The 14,801-nt window shown below is 29.6% G+C and overlaps 1 protein-coding gene across 1 annotated transcript in view; it reads left to right on the plus strand.

The window, feature by feature from the left end:
• Nucleotides 1–8,167, plus strand: part of LOC100215163 (dTTP/UTP pyrophosphatase) — a 129,486-nt gene extending 121,319 nt beyond the window's left edge. The window contains exon 8 of the mRNA XM_065813412.1: nt 4,326–8,167. Within this exon, the coding sequence (XP_065669484.1) occupies nt 4,326–4,336 (11 nt within the window). The 3' untranslated portion in view covers nt 4,337–8,167. The remainder of the gene's footprint in view (nt 1–4,325) is intronic.
• The last annotated feature ends 6,634 nt before the right edge of the window (nt 8,168–14,801 follow it).

The following is a 14,801-nucleotide window of genomic DNA, read 5'->3' on the forward strand; positions in this document are numbered from 1 at the left end:
CGCAACATTCGTTTAATTGTACCTAAAGTATTTTCAAATGGAAATGCACTATATTCATCTAAAGAACCAAATTTTCTTACATCATCACAAATGTGAGAAATGCTGTGCATTGTGTTATTTAAAGAGTATTTGCCGTATAAAATTGGCATTAGTTCAACAAACTTGTTAATGAGCTTTTCTGCATAGTCAATATATGTCAAATAAATAGTAGGATTAATCAAAATTGTGATGGCTACATGCAACAACATAAAATGATTGTATAATTTATCTTCAAGATTACTTCGCAATACTACAGGTCCTAAATAGCATAAAAACAGCTTGAACTCAGTAGTCTTCCATCGATCAATTTCTTTCAATGTTCGTGGTTTGCATAATGGAGGAATAACCTCAGGTTTATGGTGTTCTTCTTGTTCAAAACATGCAAATGAAGTGTCTGTTCTCCTAATTGAATTTGTCTCAAGAAATACAGTCCGGTTGTCAATATGCATTCCCTTTTGAATGCACCTTTCGCATCCGTAATAACCATTGTGTCCTTTGATACCTTTTATAAATGCACTTGCGGGTGCATCACAAACAAAAGCTTTAGCATGTATGTTAAAGTGATTACCATTTACAAATATACCATATTTTTTCAAAGAGCAAAATTCAGTAACAAAATCAGCTAAAAAGATTTCAACACTTTTCGGTTTACTCTTTCCACAAAATAATGATATTATAAATGGGTTGTATAAATTCTTTCCTAGTTGAACAGAACAAAGCAATGGCCAAAACTGTTTTGCAGAGCTCTTATATAGAGGCAAGCTATCAATACTAAATATTAAATGAACATCACTAATTATCCAGTTACCACTGCATGTAACTGCAAGTAAACTCGCTAATTTGCTTTTTATTCCAAGATAAACATACTCTGCTTCTTCTCCATACATATCTTTCATAACTATGATACTAAAACAGCTTTTACTTTTGAGTAATGTCCTTGCATCTTTAGGTAAATCGTGATATTTTGATAGTATCTTAAGTAAGTCTGAGAATGAGCTATGTGTTATGTTATGTCTTATTGACTATTTTACTAGTAATTCACCTAAAACTTCTTCTTTGCTGTCATCTTCACTGAACAAGTTGGATAATATCCAATGTCATCACTTGTATGTTCAAAAATGTTTTCATCATCCCTGTCAAAATTATTACCAGATAAACCTAATAAAAATTGATTTGAGCTCTGATTGTGGCCATAAATGCTTGTATCATCAAATAATGTTATGGCTTCACTGCTATTGATACTTATATTGTCACCACTGTATGTCTGATTTTTTACTGGCTGGTCATTTAAAGTATAGGAACCAGATTGCAGTGTATCTTTATTATAAATATATTGGAAACTGCTAACTTTATTATTGCATGCTATTTGCGAGTCTATTTCAGTATTACAGGTTAAAGCAATGTCATTCAAATATCTTGTAACAGCTCTTTTAATATAGTTAGATTTTGCAGATCTACTTAAAGATGTTTTACTCATTGTCTATTTAATAAATTATATAAAAAATAAATAAAGTATCGCAAGTATATCGCAAATTTAACTTTTATAAATTAAAACTTAATTTGTACGTTAACTACTCAACAAAATAATAGGTAATGTAATAATTTGCACAAGATATGCTATCTAGAAATAAATTTGATAACTTTTTACCAAAAGAATGCGGACAAAAAAAAAAGGACATTATTAATTTTCAATAATATTACGCATGCGTACAAATATGCGAAAGTGTCAATATTTGCCAATATTGGAATTTTAATAACAAAACAATATTGAGCCAATATTGGGATTCCAATATTAAAATTAAGTTATTGGGTAAATAACGGCATGCCAATTATTGCCATTATTGATTTTGCCGATAATGGCGAAATATTTTTTGCCAATATTAACCCAATATTGGAAACCAAATATTGGCGCAAAGATGTTTGCCAATGTAGGCGCAATGTCGCATATCTTGGCCAACATTGGCCACGAAACCCAATATCACGCCAATATTGCGCCAATATTTCTTGCTACTCGGATTATCATCGCAGCTTGATTTGCAAGTGATTTTTTCTCTAAATCCGACAGTAAAACATAATCATGCCATTTCTCAATCCAGGAGCAAAATGCAGCATACAAAATGCAGCATAGGTATGCTGCATTTTGTAGAAAACGTTTTGTTACGGTTATATTATATTGTTAACACGAGGTTAAGAAAGTATCAACCCGAGCTAAGATTCTTCTCAATTATTGTCTTAAAAAAATAATTATTAAAACCAATTATTACATAACGCCCGATGAAAAAGAAGAAATTTGAGCGAAGAATATTGCAAAGAAAAAACATTTATTATTTATTGAACTCAGAAAAAGAATCGATTCGACTTACAAAAGTTTTATTTATATTTGGTTTGGTGTAGGATTCGAATAGTTTCAACAAGTGTGGGTAAGAAAAACATTGTTGCTTTGTTGATTGATTAGTAGTAGTAGATTTGTTATTATTGTTGATACATGTTTTATTGTGAGTATTGTGAATAAGCGTGAGCGAGAAATTTCTATAGAGATAATTAGTTATGGCTGCAATATTAGGTAGGAAGGTAGCTAGAAGAAAAGCATTAAGAAGTATCTTTCAAAAAAATGTTGTAGAAATTAGTCAAGCTTTAGAAGACCCTGAAACTTTACAGTCCAAGTTTAAAGCTTTGAAAAATAGTTTGAGTGACTCTTACACCAATTTAAATAACATTGATGAAGAAATAGTTAATATACTGATCCAAATCAGGTTGAGGAGGATGTTTTAGCAAGTGTTGAAATAACTCCTCCATTTCACAATATACTTTCTGAATTAAATCTAAGGTTAGAATCTGTAAAATTAGGTTTTAAAATTAATTCTGAACAGAGTTCTAAAAATCAATTTAGATTGCCAAAAATTGAATTCCTAGTTTTTAAGGATAACTTTTTAGAATGGCAAACATTCTGGGATAAGTTTAATGTTGCCTTTTCTTTTAAATGCCACTTCAAAACACCATCTGAATAAGTATATAAAAAATGATAAAATATTTATTGAAAGGTTGATAGATGATCACTATGTAGATGACATAGAGATCATCTATTAAGAGATAATCTATTTATTTTTTTAATCATAGAGATCATCTAATTATTTTTTACAGCCTCTGGCTGTAAAAAAGTTTTAGACAAAAAAATGTTTTATAAAAAATCTAAAAGTATGTTTTTAGATCCAGGGTTTGAATTAAGAAAGTTGGTAACAAATGATCAGGAATTACAAAATTATTTTAATATAAAGGAAACTATTAAAGATGAAAATCCAGAATGCAATCTAATAGTTGATGAATTAAAATATTTTGAAAGTGAAAGTATGAAAAATAAATATAATAACAATAATTTGATAAAAATTTTAAGAATTGAGTGGGACATATTGAAAGATGAATTTGCTTTTGAATTTAAAGATTTTGTTAAAAAAGCTGAAGCAATCAACACTACTAAAAGAACTATATTAAAAAGGGCCGCATCTTTCTTTGATTCTTTTAAATTTTATAACACCGTTAACTTCAAGAGTAAAAACTATATTTGCAAATGATTTGTAAAGATAAGAGTGAATGGGATGAAATAGTAGCAGGAAGAATAAAATTAGCATGGACAGTCCTTGAGTTGTTAAATTCAATTAGAGTTCCAAGATTTGTGTTTGAGAGAGTTAATGAAGATAGTAAGAGTGTTCAATTACATGGAATCTGTGACAGCTCTAAGTTTATTTATTGTGCCGTTATTTATCTAATTATAGAAACGTGTTTTGGAGTGAATAGAAAGTTTTTAGTTTCAAAGTCATGTGTTTCGCCCTTAAAAGAAATAAGTATTAGGGCTGTTATCGATTAATCGATTAATGTTTTTTTTTTTTTTTGATTTGATTAATGAATCGATTATTCGAAAAATTAGAACGATTAATCGACGTTTTATATTAGGATTTGGTTTTATATAAAAATAATCACTTTAGAGTTTTTCCGTCTTTAAACACCGGATCGTCGACACTGGATTTAGTAATTGTTTCATGTTAAGCCACGGAACTAACTAAATAAGCCATAATTTCCATAATTTACATTTATTACTTTTAGAAAAACTTTAATCCTCGTGTTTTACTTCATAATAGTATGTTGATAATAATCTTTTTGAATGTATTTTCATGGGAACGTGTGTTCTGTTTTGAATTATAGCGTACTTACAAAGATTTTTATAAATTGTATTTATAATTTTATAAATTATATTTATAATTTTTTTTAATATATTATATTTATAATTTTAGGATTTATCTGACAATATATGCAACAGCAATGATATATGGGTGCAGCCAAAAAAAAGAAAGTTTAAGGTTTGGGTTCATTTATTAGAAAATGTAAACGATTCACGAACGTTAAAATGCAAGCATTGTGACACCAAATTTAAATCGCATTTATCAACTACATCCTTAATGTACCACATGCAACACAAACACGACCTTCTATTAGAGCCTGCTTCAGGAAGCTCATTAATTGCACATAGTAATTCTCAAAAGATAGTTTCATCCTATTTTCAAAAAAAAATTTTTGTCCTAGGTTAATTTTTGCAAAGTTAACAGCTTTAGATAAAATACCGTTTTAAACTTTAGCAAATAGTGAAGAAATTATCAAAGGATGGAAAGCTCAAAGTTTAAAAATGCCATCAACAAGACAAGGAATTAAAAGTATTTCACTTGAGTATGCTGACCAGATTAGAGAAAAAATAAAAAGTGATTTAAAAAAGAGAATAGAAGATGATTTTCATTATCATTAGACGAGTGGAGTTCCAAAAAAAACAGACGTTATATGTGTATGAATATCCATATGAAAAACGGAAATGTGATTAGTATTGGTATGATAAGAGTAAATGACACAATGCCAGCTACCAAGGCAGTTGAGATTGTTATTAAAAACTAGGCGAGTTTGGTTTGCAGCTCAAAAACCACATAATCGCTGTTATAACATTTATGTTATGGTATTTATCATCAAATTTGTCATAGTCATGACATACATTTGGCTGTGGTAGATGTTTTATATGCTAATCATACAAATTTAGTAGAACCTAATGACGAATATTTTGAAACAGAACTTGATAACTCTTCAATAAGTGACGAATGTGATGATGATGATGGTGAGGAAGATTTTAAAAAAAGCAAAAGGCAAAGTTGGGTTGAAGTAGCTCCTGTCAATTATGAAATCGAATTTGTTCAAGATTTTTTATCAGCAATAAATAAAATTAGAAAAATTGCTTGTTTTTTTAGAAAATCACCTGTAAAAAATGATATCCTGCAAAGAGAGTGTCAAGAAAAACTGAGAAAGAAAAAAGTGATGATAATTGATGTACGCACACGCTGGAACTCAATGTTGGCAATGTTAAAGCGGTTCTTAGAGTTAAAAGAAATAATAAAATCAGTACTAATAAGTTTGTCAGTTATTCATTTATATCTAACAAATTGTGAAATTAAGCAGGTTGAGGAAATTGTAGAATTATTAGAAATCATTGAGGTAAGTTGCAATATAATTGATGCTTTAAAAATATTTGAATTTTTACTTTCTAAACAATAATAAATGAAGTGGAAGTCATTTATTTCAACAAATGTACAATGCTTTGTTAACTATTCCACCATCGTCGGTCGAAGCTGAAAGATGTTTTAGTGGGGCAGGGCTTTTTGTAACTAAATTAAGAACATCCTTAAATGATGAAACTATTGATTCGTTATGCTTTCTTTGCTCATATCTTTTACACAAACAAAATGGGCATGAAATAAACGTTATTTAAATTTGTTTATATTAAAAATTTCTTATAAAACTTATATTTGAACTTCTGAAACGTTTTTCACTAATGTATTACAAATTAGTTATAAAACTTATTATGTTTTCAATAATTATATAAATTAAAATTCTTTGCCTCTTTTAACCATTATAATATTATAACCATTCTTATTACAGTGGAATGTTTTATTACTTTGGAACAAAATTAATTTATATTAAAAAAACTCAAATAATACTATTTCTTGAGTAATTAAAGGGAAACTTTATTTTTCATAAGTTAATCGATTAATAATCGATTAATGGTTTTTTTTTAAACCAATTAATCGTTAATCAACAATTTCTTCAAATGATTAATCACAACACCCTTAATAAGTATACCTAGACTAGAGCTATTAGGTTTTGTGTTACTGAGCAGACTTATAGAAAAAGTGTTAAGAGTTTTGAGTGGAAGAATGAAATTTGATAATGTAATTTGTTGGTGTGACTCAGAGGTAGCATTGTTTTGGATTAAGGGAAAAGAGAGAACGTGGAAACCATGGGTAGAGAATAGAGTGAATGCCATTAGAAAAATTGTTGATAGACAAAAATGGAATCACATTAGCGGAGAATTGAACCCAGCTGATTTTCCTATTCGCATAAGTAATTTTGTTGATTTAGGAGGTTGGTTAAAAGGACCAGAATTTTTGTTAAACATGAATGAAAAGATTAAAGAATTTACAGTTGATAACGAGTTAAATGTTGATATTATGTCTGAATGTAAACGAGGGGGAAATGTAGTTGTTTGTAATGTTGTTTTGGAATTATCGCCAGGTTTGAGTAGTGTTATTGATCCAGGTAGATTTAGTTCATTTGAAAAATTAATTATAACTACTGGATATGTTTTTCGATTCATTAACAATTTGGTAAAAACAATGAAAAAGCTACCATTAAACAAACAAGTAATTTTGACTACAGACGAGTACAAACATGCACTCAATGAATGGATTAAAGACGAACAAAGAATTTTACGAAACGACAGAAGATTTGATAAGTTAAGAAATTCACTTAAGTTATTCGATGATGAAGATAAACTACTACGATTACGAGGAAGATTTGAAAATGCTAACTTGAACCTTACAGCAAAGCACCCTTTAATTTTACGAGGCAAAGAAAGTTGATTCACGATATTACTCATTCGTAACTGCATGAAAAAGTTTTGCATCACGGAATCGAATCGATGCTGAATAAAGTACGTTCCCAATTCTGGATAATAAAAGGAAGATCAACGATAAAAAGTATTACAGTTGATAACGAGTTAAATGTTTTATCAACGATAAAAAGTATTACCAGGCAATGTGTAACATGCAAGAAATTCCAAGGAATAACATTGTTACTACCTAGCAGCTGGTGGGGTGGGTTTTTTGAGCGTTTAGTTAGATTTGTTAAAATTACATTGAAGGAAACGATTGGAAAGGCTCCTCTATCTTACGAAGAATTAGAAACAATACTGCGTGAAATTGAATCTGTGATAAACAGTCGTCCTTTGTATTACATAAGCGAGGATGATACTCAAGAAGCTTTAACACCATACCATTTAATGTTTGGTCGAAATATTCATAATAATTGAATGAAATTTATATACTGCCTGAAGATGTTTCAAAAAGAACAGTATTTTTAAAAACAACAATATTTAATATTTGGAAAAGATTTGCAACTTCGTATCTTAATGAACTTAAACAACACCATTTATATGTTAAAGATAAAACTTCATGTACCGAACAACTAGTAGCGAATGATGTAGTTCTTATACGAGATGATACCAAGATCCCAAGAAGTCACTGGCGAGAAAAGCTTTAAAACTTATTAGAGGAACTGATGAAAAAGTACGAGGCGCACATCTACAAATTTTATCCAAAGAAAGAATTTGAACAACCTGTTTTCGACCTATTCAAAAATTAATACCTTTGGAAATTAGCAACAACAAGCCAAACGAAATGATCAAAAACAAAAGTAATAAAGTAATTGAAGATGAACCAGGTGTGATTACTACCGATGAAACGTGCAGGTTAATTAGAAAGAGGCTGACCAGACAGGCAGCGAGCGCAGGTGAAAATTTGCGGCGTTTGAAAGATTTATATTATTAGTTGACCAAGTCAACCTAGGGGTGCATGTAAAATGTGTTATGATTTATTACGGCTTTTTGTTATTATATTACCGGTTTTTCTGGACTCCTTGATTTGTAGAATTTAAAAGTTTTTTGTTACGATTATATTATATTGTTAACACGAGGTTGTTAAGAAAGTATCAACCCGAGCTAAGATTCTTCTCAATTATTGTATTAAAAATATTTATTAAAACCATTTATTACATTATTATTTAGATTTTATTATAAAAATCTTTAAATGCTTTTTTTGAAAATCGACATTTTTCAACCAGTGTGGTTTATAACTTATAAAATACTTATCTATATTAGTTGAAATTTTCAGTAAGTGTTTATCATTATATGAGGGGTGTCTAGAATTGATATTGTGCTATTTGAATAATCAGAACTTATTTAATTTTTTTTTGGGTAAATTTTTTTTGTCTAAACTTTTAAGTTTTAGTAATTTAGTTGTAAAAATTTATCTAATTAACATATTTATCTGATTTTAATTCTAGACACAGATTAGCTTCTTATATAGCACCAAAAATTTTTTAAAACCAATAAGTTAATTCATTATTGTTTTTCAATGCGCAGCGCTTTTGACTGAATTTACCCTTATTGGGTCCAAATAGGGTCCCGAAATAATAAAATTAAAGTTTTAAAGATGTTTTTTTTTTTTTTTTTTGTTAACACCATTGCCTACTTAAATACACGGCCTTATTTACACCTACTTATTTTGTCATTGGTTATAATAATGGTTAGTAAATACTGTATTGTTGCTTTTATCTCTAATTATTATGGGGGTGAAGTAGTCCAAGTTTTTGATTTTCCAAAAGATGATGATTTGAAAAAGTTATAAGTTAGAATTAGAAAACAAAAATTCCTTGACTGTCATTTAGTAATCTGTTTAAAACATTTTGATGAAATTTTAATACACCAAGGAGCATCGGCAAAAAGATTTCGTTTGTTGTATTATTCGAAGCCTGTTTCTACAATATACCCGGCTAGCATAGCAACAGCTTCTTTTCCAGTTATGTCTATACCAAGAAAATTACCAACTAAAAACTTTTTTCGAGAAGATGAATATCATAATTTTTTATCAATCGATGTTATTAAAGATCTTAATTCTGTTACAGTTGCTAATTCACCAAGAGAATACTCATTTTCCAAATTTGATGATTGTGTCATGTTCCATAAAATTATTCAAAATGAACTACACATATCTGAAGTTGCTGAATGTATTCATATTGAAAAAAATCTTCATGTCAAACTTTTTTATAAAAAAGTACCGAAAATAAATCACAAATAATAAAGTTGTCCATCCTGGAAACTATAAGAAAAATGTCACTGTTGCTTTAAGTATATTCTATGAAACTACAGCAGCAGCAGCAAGTAAACTATTATTTCGTGATTTTTCAGATATTAAAACTTATAATAGATAAAGATACTTTTCAATAAATGGTGGACATTTACAAATTAAAAAAATCAGTTTTCTAATAACCGTCTTGGAAATACTGCTATTATTATTGATAAAAAGTTTTTTCGAGCTTTGCTGACTGGATAAATAAATGTAAAAACACAAAAATTCCAAATTTTGAAAAACGTACAGTTTCTCAAAATTTGGAATTTTTGAAATTGAAAATTTGAAAATTTAAAATTTTTGAAATTGCTGTTAATGTTTGAGGAGATAATCTCCTCAAACATCAACTGCAAACAAGTACTACAAAGAACTTTGTTGTGTCAAGCTTCATTAATAGAAGATCTTTTGTAAGATAATTATAAATTTATATTGACTTTTTAAAATGATCAGTAAGAAAGAAAATTGGGACAATACCGCCACTCGTGGCAGGTTCCTTGTTAGCTTGAAAGACGTTATTTATAGTAAGACGATAACCCAAATAAAAAGTTTAAAAAAAGGAGGATTTAAAATTTTTGAAAATGATATTAAAGCTGTTGAAGGTACACAATATGCTAGATCCTTGATTCCATTTTTCTCCCAAATTTCCATACTAGTTATAAGAAAACTAAAAAGTTCAGACTAAGATAAGTAAAACCGAACAAGAATTACCCTCCGCAGCAATTTTTGCCCAAACTAGGCAAATTTTCAGAATTTTCTATATTTTAAATACTTTATTCCAAATATTGATTTGCCACGGTTTGTAGATTTGGGGTCCTAATATCAATGAAATACCCTATAAAAATCTTTTTAAGGGGTGATAGTGCATGCCTATGGGAGCCCAAAATAAAGGGTTTTGAAATCCCTCATTAACATCCAAAGCATAATTTTGGTCAAGAAGTTTATAAGCTTTTGCATACCATAATGCGATCTATTTAAGTGCTTAAAATGCTACAAGACATGCTTTGTTTAAACAATATATATAATATAAAATGTAATGCATAAAAACAAAACTTTTTTAATTTAAAAGCTTTTATCCAAATATGCATCTTATTGCTGTTCCGATGTATCAAGATAAGTTCTCAAGTTCGAACTTTGCCCCTCGGTTAAAAAATTACCGGCCAATAATTTTTTCGGGAAATGGCAGTAATTATTTAAAGAAGAAAGCAAAATGTAAACACAGTGAGCGCTTTTTAAACAAATTTAAAGATGTCTACATTTGCAAAAACTCATGAAGATTGCAGAAAATCTGTTTGTGTTATATGCATGAAAAAGGGTGATCAAGAGTTGACTGAAAACTATAAGTTGAAAATTCTTCAACTGATTCAAACAGACATAGATTTCAGTGATGAAAGAGTGCCTTTGGCTACTTGTGTTTCCTGCAGATCTCAAATTGGAAAACTTTGTGCTGTAAAAATCAATTATGTGCCTAAACTTTTTGACTTCAAGTCAATTTTTATCAAACCTACAACCAGAGTTTTGTCAGTTTGTGAGTGCCTTTTATGCCAAATTGCCAAGATCAAAGGAAAGGAGAAGCATCCGTTTGACAAAAAGCAAAGAATCCAAGGTAAAAATTCCAAAGCAAACTTCTCAGAGTTCTGAAAAGCGCTGCACAAAGTGCTTGTCAATTATTGGCCGAGGACTTCTTTACAACTGCACCATTGGAACTCGCCATGAAAACCTGAGAAGAATGGCCACAGATGATCCCGTAGGTGCAGAGCAAGTGGCTGCAGCAGTCTTAGCATCCAAAAGCGCATCTTCAAATGGCACGATTAGACTCGTCAGCCTTGTGGAAAACTTTTGCCATTGAGGAGAGGTAATTTCTATTGTCTAGTTAATTATCATAGTATCATTATGCTAAATTAAAGGCACTCAAAATGTTGATTCACAAACATTTAATTTATGACCTGTAATAATTAATTATGAGAAAAAGAAACAAGAATGCTTTTATATTAATTAAAATGCTAATTGCAACTGCTTTCATTGAAAATTCATCTCTTAATTAATTACCCTGCTTCAATTTTATTTCATCAACCTAATTTTACTTTAAATCATTCTCATTGCAAGAATAAATATTTTTTTTCCTATTGGATGTTATTTTATTGTTTTTGAAGGTCCGTCATCGGCTCAGCAGCTATTGAAAGAACCACTCACAACAGAAAATATGGTTCAAATTCAGCAAAATACAGGACTTTCAAACAATGGCATGCAAAAACTAGGTTCAGCACTAAATCAAATCAGCCCAATTAGATTGGTGGAGCCAAGTTTTCCTTTGAAGTTTGCTCTAGCCGGCCAGAAACTTAATGATCAGTTCATGGTCAGCAACATCAGATTGGCAGAGAATGGTCAAACTTGTCAAGTTGTGCACTGCCAGAGCCTCAGCAATCTCAGTGATGTTTTCAGAGCATCACGAAAACTATCAGAATCTTCCATTTTAAAACTCGGGATTGATGGTGGTGGATCATTTCTGAAAGTGAGCTTCACTCACATTGTGTTGCAAGAAGATGAGACTCCTCCACACAGCTCAGTACAGAAGACAATCAAGCTGATGGCACCAGCATCAACCAAAAAAACAAGTGTTAAGCAGCAGATGCTGATAGCACTGTCAAAAAACACTCCTGAGAGTTACCAGAATGTGAAGGCCATTTTTGACCTCATTCAAGTCAAACAAAAATGACAAACAGGTTCTTTGGTTTTCTCTTGTAACCTAAAGCTGCCCAACATTCTTTGTGGCATTCAGTCTCACAGTAGAAAACACCCTTGTTGTTGGTGTGATGCATCTCCAAGTCTTGAAAATTGTGGAAAACTTCGGACTTTTGGCCAAATCAGAAGACAGCATTCTGAATACATCCAGGCAGGAGGAGATTCAAGAAAGTCGAAGGAATTCAAAAATGTCATTCATGTACCTTTGATTGAATTTTAAGATGACAAGTTTGTCCTTGAGGCTATTCCACCAATGGAGTTCCACTTATTACTTGGAGTTGTGAACCACATCTTTTCTAAAATCCCAATGAATCTACAAAAATATTACAAAGATTCCAAAAGAAACCAGTAAAAACATGTTTTTTTGTTGAAATTGAATTATTTTCTTATTTTAAGTAAGTTTTTGTACATAAAAAGGAGTTTTGTCGTAAAAATCTTAGGTTCCTTTGCTCAACTCAAGTTTATTTGACAATTTATTCTAATAAACCCACAGAATCTACAAAAATATTACAAATGATTTCGAAAGAAATCAGTGAAAACCTGTTTTTTTGTTGCAATTGCATTATTTTCTTATTTTAAGTAAGTTTTTGTACATAAAAAGGGGTTTTGTCGTAAAAATCTTAGGTTCTTTTAGGTTTCTTTTTCTCAAGTTTATTTGACCATTTATTCTAATAAACCCACAGAATCTACAAAAATATTACAAAAGATTCCAAAAGAAATCAGTGAAAACCTGTTTTTTTGTTGCAATTGCATTATTTTCTTATTTTAAGTAGGTTTTTGTACATAAAAAGAGGTTTTGAGGTAAAAATCTAAAGTTCCTTTGCTCACCTCAAGTTTATTTGACCCTTTTTCCTAATAAACCCACAGAATCTACAAAAATATTACAAAATATTTCAAAAGAAATCAGTGAAAACCTGTTTTTTTGTTGCAATAGCATTATTTTCTTATATTAAGTAAGTTTTTGTACATAAAAAGAGGTTTTGTCGTGAAAATCTAAGGTTCCTTTGCTCACCATAAGTTTATTTGACCCTTTTTTCTAACAAACCCACTTAAGCTACAAAAATATTACAAAAGATTTCATAAGAAATCAGTGAAAACCTGTTTTTTTGTTGCAGTTGGATTATTTATCTTAATTTAAATAAGTTTTTGTACATAAAAAGAGGTTTTGTCGTAAAAATCTTAGGTTCCTTTGCTCACCTCAAGTTTATTTGACCATTTTTTCTAATAAACCCACAGAATCTACAAAAAAATTACAAAAGATTTCAAACGAAATCAGTAAAAACCTGTTTTTTTGTTGCAATTGCATTATTTTCTTAACATTAGTAAGTTTTTGTACATAAAAAGGGGTTTCGTCGTTAAAATGTTAGGTTCCTTTGCTTACCTCAAGTTTATTTGACCATTTTTTCTAATAAACCCACAGAATCTACAAAAATATTATAAAAGATTGCATAAGAAATCATTGAAAACATGTTTTTTTGTTGAAATTACATTATTTTCTTATTTTTACTAAGTTTTTGTACATAAAAAGGGGTTTTGTCGTAAAAATCTTAGGTTTCTTTGCTCACCTCAAGTTTATTTGACCATTTTTTCTAATAATACGACAGAATCTACAAAAATAATACAAAAGATTCCTAATGAAATCAGTGAAAACCTGTTTTTTTGTTGCAATTGGATTATTTTCTTAATTTAAGTATGTTTTTGTACATAAAAAGGGGTTTTGTCGAAAAAATCTTAGGTTCCTTTGCTCACCTCAAGTTTATTTGACCATTTTTTCTAATAAACCCACAGAATCTACAAAAAAATTACAAAAGATTTCAAACGAAATCAGTAAAAACCTGTTTTTTTGTTGCAATTGCATTATTTTCTTATTTTAAGTAAGTTTTTGTACATAAAAAGGGGTTTTGTCGTAAAAATGTTAGGTTCCTTTGCTCACCTCAAGTTTATTTGACCATTTTTTCTAATAAACCTACAGAATCTACAGAAATATTATAAAAGATTGCAAAAGAAGTCAGTGAAAACCTGTTTTTTTGTTGCAATTGCATTATTTTCTTATTTTTAGTAAGTTTTTGTACATAAAAAGGGGTTTTGTCGTGAAAATCTTATGTTTCTTTGCTCACCTCAAGTTTATTTGACCTTTTTTTCTAATAATACGACAGAATCTACAAAAATATTACAAAAGATTCCAAAAGAAATCAGTGAAAACCTGTTTTTTTGTTGCAATAGCATTATTTTCTTAATTTAAGTAAGTTTTTAAACATAAAAAGGGATTTTGTCGTAAAAATCTTAGGTTCCTTTGCTCACCTTAAGTTTATTTGATTATTTTTTCTAATAAAACCACAAAATCTGCAAAAATATTACAAAAGATTCCATAAGAAATCAGTGAAAACCTGTATTGTTGGATTTGCATTATTTTCTTATTTCAAGTAAGTTTTTGTATATAAATAGGGGTTTTGTCGTAAAAATCTTAGGTTTCTTTGCTCACCTCAAGTTTATTTAACCATTGTTTTTTATTAACCCAATGAATCTACAAAAATATTACAGAAGATTCCATAAGAAATCAGTGAAAACCTGTTTTTTTGTTGCAATTGCATTATTTTCTTATTTTAAGTAAGTTTTTGTACATAAAAATGGGTTTTGTCGTAAAAATCTGAGGTTCCTTTGCTCACCTCAAGTTTATTTGACCATTTTTTTATAATAAACTCACAGAATATACAAAAATATCACAAAAGATTGCAAAAGAAATCATTGAAA

Source organism: Hydra vulgaris, chromosome 12, assembly GCF_038396675.1.
Source record: "Hydra vulgaris chromosome 12, alternate assembly HydraT2T_AEP".
Taxonomy (NCBI): domain Eukaryota; kingdom Metazoa; phylum Cnidaria; class Hydrozoa; order Anthoathecata; family Hydridae; genus Hydra; species Hydra vulgaris.